This window comes from Anoplopoma fimbria, chromosome 23, assembly GCF_027596085.1.
Source record: "Anoplopoma fimbria isolate UVic2021 breed Golden Eagle Sablefish chromosome 23, Afim_UVic_2022, whole genome shotgun sequence".
Classification (NCBI taxonomy): domain Eukaryota; kingdom Metazoa; phylum Chordata; class Actinopteri; order Perciformes; family Anoplopomatidae; genus Anoplopoma; species Anoplopoma fimbria.
In genome coordinates, this window is record NC_072471.1 from 1,729,485 (window position 1) to 1,734,771 (window position 5,287).

Sequence of the window (5,287 nt, forward strand, 5' to 3'; positions counted from 1 at the left end):
ATTACACAAGAAACCGGTAAAAATAACTAGAAAGGGAGCTGGCTTTTTGTACGGGGAGATATTGTAAAATTCTAAATATAACATAATTGTATTGTGACCTAGGTACAGCGATGAGACATGCTTTTACATGGATTTCTTTACATTCTACCCAGATCCAAACATCTGGATCTGTTTAATGTCTCAAGGTTAAATTTATTGATGTAGAAAATCATGGTAATTGCAGTGCTGCCTCTGTACATCCATTACAAAGAGTCCAGCATGTGATTAGCCTAGCTTAGCACAAAGACTGGAAGCAGGGGGATATTGCTAACCTATCGCCAACAAAATAGAAAGAAACAGGCACTTAATCTGTCTTATTTACTATTTGTATGTTGTTTAATGAACATGTGTAGATAAAGAACTGTTGGAGAGAAATTTCCTGCTGACTCAGCATCGCTCTACTATTACAGCATGTTCAGATCACAGCTCTGAGGGCCCACATACCTTCAGAGTGAAAGTCAGCTGCAGCTACTTTGACCTTTTTACAACATCCACAGGGTGGGCTGCATCTTCCTCCTCTTACTGCATCGGATGTGTAGAGATGACTGTTTGAGTAAATACTCAAAAGGACATTTTGACGTGGTGACACACTTTCATTTTTCAGGAAATGTTGCAGCGTTGGTTTTAGATGGTGTGATAAGGCCTCTGCAGCTTAATCTACCTAAAACAAATGACAAGGCATGCATCTAAAGAAGAGCTGGACCAGCTATACATAAGTAATAACAATCCTATAACATGATGTACAATAATAGTAATAATACAGGAGTCATTCTGGTGCATAAGGAGTACTTTTACTTTTGATACTTTTAGTACGAGATGCTGATAAATCTTAAATACAAATTAGCCTGCAGGCCTTTAACTTCTACTGGAGCATATTCATTTTGGAGTATTACTACTGTTACTTAGGTAAAAGATCTAAATACTTCTTGCATTACTTTAAGACATCAGTCAAATACATACGAATATAAAACACTGCAAGCTGACAATTATTTTCTCTTTTCCTTAAATAATGCAATTTTTTTCAATAAAATGACCAAAATGGTGAAAAATGCCAATTTACAATTTATTAGACATTTTCAAATACTTAGTTTCTCTTGTTTTAATCAATCAAAGTCAAACATATCCAGCTTACTCTGATTAAGAAAAACAGTGAAAAGCTGCAAATCCTCACTAGAAAGCATTTGTCATTTTTGCCTAGAAAATTACTTTCACAATTTATGTTTATCAGAATATTTTTTAGTTAATGAACTTATTGATTTAGACTATAAAATATCTTATTAATGGTCTGAAGTTGAAATGAAGGGGTTATAAATAATATGTAATGCAAGAGGATGTAATGCTCCTCTATGCCAGTGACAGAGTTCCGACCGCTGCAGACACCGTAAGCATGTACATGCACAAAAGCTTGCATACAAAATGCAAAGAGGACTGTATAGTTTCATTAAGTGACATGAGGTTTTATGCACCCCCTGAACCACAGACACACACACACACACACACATCATTGATGTTACAAGCACAACTGATTAACCTAAGGTTGCACTTATGGTGATTTCTAAGTAAAATCTTTGACGAACTGGTCTTCCTCCAGTTTAACCACTCTGACCAGGGAGTCTCGTCACTCTGTGCATGTGTATGTGTTCAGTGGATGGAAATTAATGGAAACCTAACCAGGGAGAATCCTGTGTGTGTGAGTTTAGAAGCAGCAGAGTGAGTTTTAGAGGAAAACTGATGCCGATGCTGCTGTTTCTGATGCTGCTGCTGAAAGCCCACAGACCACAGAGATGCACAACCACACAGGCTCATAGACACATAATGAGACAGGCAGGGATGCAGACAGCTATATATATAGACCCACAGGTCAACAGATCAGTATCATTGACTTGACAACCCATCATCACTCTCTTTAACTCAGCCTTCATCGGAGGACGCTCTTTCTTTACAGAACAATCTCCTGCATTTTTGTTGAAGTTACCGGTCCATTATGTCTTCGTGGTGTGGTTCACTGTGTCTACTGGTCCTACTGGGAGTTGCCTTGGTGTCTGGGAGTCCTTGCCAGTTTGTTTCTGAGAACATGCAACAAACCCACGAATCCATCGCTGATGTGCTGGTGAGTTTACCTGGGGTGTCCCACAGGGCTCAATTTTAGATCCTCTAGTTTTCTCTGCAGCTTAGCCTCTGCTTGTCATTGAAGGGTTTGAATGCCATTCAGGTTTATTTAAGGAACCTGTCTTTTAAGATTACACAGAAGTTGACATATGATTTCTCATGAAGGGATTTGTGCACAAATTGTAAGTTGTAAAAAAAGTATTTTTAAAGTGGTTTTTACACTCTACTACAAGGCCTTTATGACCTTCTTCAAATGACAGATTCACACTTGATAAAAATCACAAACATCCTCTACACTAATATATGCTACTTCATTTATATATTTTTTAATAACAAATTGCCAGTTTCGTTATGTGCATGTATTACTCACACTAATAATGTATTAACCCAAACAAATCATGTTGAGGATTGATGTTTCAGATCTCAAAAAGGTTGAATTGAAACCATTAGTTTAGTGTTTCTGTGGTTGTCAACAGCTCAAAAGGGACCAAACTATCACTGTAACATTTCTACAGGGACTGATAGACATTTATACCTGCTGATTATATCTATATCTCAACTTCATATTTCTTATTCATTGATTACAATAAGAAACTTGTTACAATTAGAACCATATCTTCCTAATTGCATAATATAACCAAATTTTCTCTTTTTTAAATCTTTCCGTAAAACTTGAAAGTGATACTTAATGAAAATGCACAAAATCTGAAAAAACATTATTTTATATTCTAATGGTACTGAACTTATCACAGAGGGTTAAATGTTGAATCACATTGGGTGTCCTGGGAATAATGGTGAATGCAGCTGGGCAAATCTTTGGAAAATTGGAACATTTTGGATGCTGGTACCATTATAGTACCTTATTTGAATATAAATCTTTATACACCTGATTTTTCTGTATAGAATTACATAAATACATTTAAAAAAAACAATAAAGAAAGTAAAACACAGAATAAATGTAAATAAAACAAAAGAATACTGTTTGTGTTAACTGCCAAATTCCAGTATTTGACCGTTTCCAGATGCTACAGGTACTATAACAACATAGTTTCAGTCTCAGTGAATGATTGTATTGTACTGGTTAACCCTTGAAAAGGAATAGAAGTATTCAAATGTGTTTCTTATTTGTTTTATAGAAATTGAAGGAGCAGGAGATCGGCAGTAATCCTCTCTTCAGTTCTGTCATAAAGAGCATCAACACCTCCTGCCAGGTAAACAAAAACTTACTCACACACTCTCTACTATCTCTACTGTTCTTCTATTAGTATTAATATCTTCACTCAAACATTTTTAGGAAACCATGTGTCACCACATCTGGTGATTTTTGATGTAAATTGAAGGGTCAAGTGTTCCTTTATAGGCTGTGAAAAGTTTACAAAGCAGATATACGTGGTTTTTACAGGTCACCAACACTATGTGGCCTCAAACTAAGGCACGCAATAATAAAAAAATATTGAGTGTTAACAAGATTCCGTTTAACGAGACAAAGACGAATCCTTGAAAGGGAAAAAGAATAGGACCCAGGATTGAGCCCTGAGGGACTCCAAACCTGACTGTGGACAATGACGTTTTCATAGAACATATATGGGCTGTATATATGATTTGATATCACATATAAGTTTACATATTCATTTATATTGTAAAACACTTAACTATCTGGAAAATCCCATTAAATACAATTTTGTATGAATAGAATATCCACACAGGAATGTTCGATTTTGTGGAGTTTAATACCAGAAATATCAAAGTATCGAAATTATGCAAAATCATATAAAAATCCAATATTGCCATGAAACAGTAGCGTTCATTAACTTCTTAAAGTCGCGTTATATACAGTATATGGTATATCACATCCTCATATTGGACAAAAGTATATCACATTTTAGACTTTTTGGACAAATCTGACCTTCTAGATTTTGTCCAAAAATCCAAGCTTAACGCAGGAGTTTCTGTTAGAAAACTAAAGTTGATTTTATTTACTCTTTTTGTAATTATCACAACAAGACAGGATCATTTTAGTCCATTCGTACCCACTCTTAACACTTCCCTCCTCTCCTCCTCAGAGAAAAGTTCACGTGATGAACGCCACTCTGAACGTCTACACTCGAATCTTCTCCAGCATCCTGCAGAACAACCAGCACCATGACGGGACCAGGACCTCTCTGCTGGATGGGCTGCAGTCCGACAGCGAAAGGTCTGGCGTGAAGTCGGCCTTGACGGAGTATCAGCACAAGATTGAGGAGCTGAGGAGACACCTGGGCCAGGTGAACCAGGACAGAGAGGATGTGCTCAGCAAGCTGAAAAAAATAGAGGTGAGTGTCTGTTTTGTTGAATTAACAGCATTTAAGGTCGGACAGCTGATATTAAGACCTTCATATTATCATGACAGAGCTGTTGTTGAGTTGGCGGGGTCACATGACGAGTTCAGGCTCCACTTTCTCTTAGTCACAATGTCTGTGATCTTTCGACTGATGATTTAGTTTTGTTTCTGTCGCTTTTTTCTGAATAAATGGAAGCTTTCGATATAAAGTCAGTGGGTGTGTAGAGTGGCACATAATGCTCAGTGGTGGGAAAGGATGCCGTGCCTATATTCATAGTCTATATTCTTTTCTCAATGTCATAAGATCTCATGAAAAGACCAAAAACAACAATGTTTTTTATTTTATTTTATTTATTTTATTTAATTAACTGTCTCTCTTTGCAGGTGGACGACCCCTTGGTTCAGAAAAGGGCTCTGGCTCAGTTTAAAGAGGTCTACCAGGCGGCCTCTCTGATTGGCTCCACCCGATGTGGACACGCCCACTCCTCCTCTGCTGAATGACGGCGATGATGTCACCATCATCAATACCTCTGACTGAATAAGGGTGCTGGGAATTTGTTTCCATGACAACTAATTGTTTCTCATTAGCATAAGGTTTTTTGTGTTTATTTTCATTTTGAAATGAATCAGGTTTTTTTATTCATCAGTCACACTGTTACAGTTTCAGATATTTATTTAGTTATTTAAAGGGGTTACTGAGATGTATTTATTTTTGTCATAATTTAATGTATTTTAATTCATGATTAATTTAACTTAATTTATTTTTCTTGTTGTCGTTTTAAAGGTTGTATCTTGTTTCATTTGAATAAAAGCAGAAAT

General features: G+C 36.5%; 1 protein-coding gene across 1 annotated transcript; it reads left to right on the plus strand.

The window, feature by feature from the left end:
• Positions 1 to 1,955: 1,955 nt before the first annotated feature.
• Positions 1,956 to 4,969, plus strand: LOC129112774 (interferon gamma 1-like). Its single transcript, XM_054624991.1, has 4 exons — positions 1,956 to 2,149; positions 3,285 to 3,359; positions 4,212 to 4,460; positions 4,853 to 4,969. The coding sequence occupies exons 1-4, from the start codon at positions 2,024 to 2,026 to the stop codon at positions 4,967 to 4,969; spliced, it is 567 nt and encodes a 188-aa protein (XP_054480966.1). The 5' UTR covers positions 1,956 to 2,023.
• Positions 4,970 to 5,287: the final 318 nt, after the last annotated feature.

Excerpts from the sequence above, each read along its gene's own strand:
- LOC129112774 (XM_054624991.1), top strand. The coding sequence starts at position 2,024 with ATGTCTTCGTGGTGTGGTTCACTGTGTCTACTGGTCCTACTGGGAGTT. Across the intron at positions 2,150-3,284 it reads AATCCATCGCTGATGTGCTG|AAATTGAAGGAGCAGGAGAT; the intron begins GTGAGTTTACCT and ends TTTGTTTTATAG. Across the intron at positions 4,461-4,852 it reads GCAAGCTGAAAAAAATAGAG|GTGGACGACCCCTTGGTTCA; the intron begins GTGAGTGTCTGT and ends CTCTCTTTGCAG.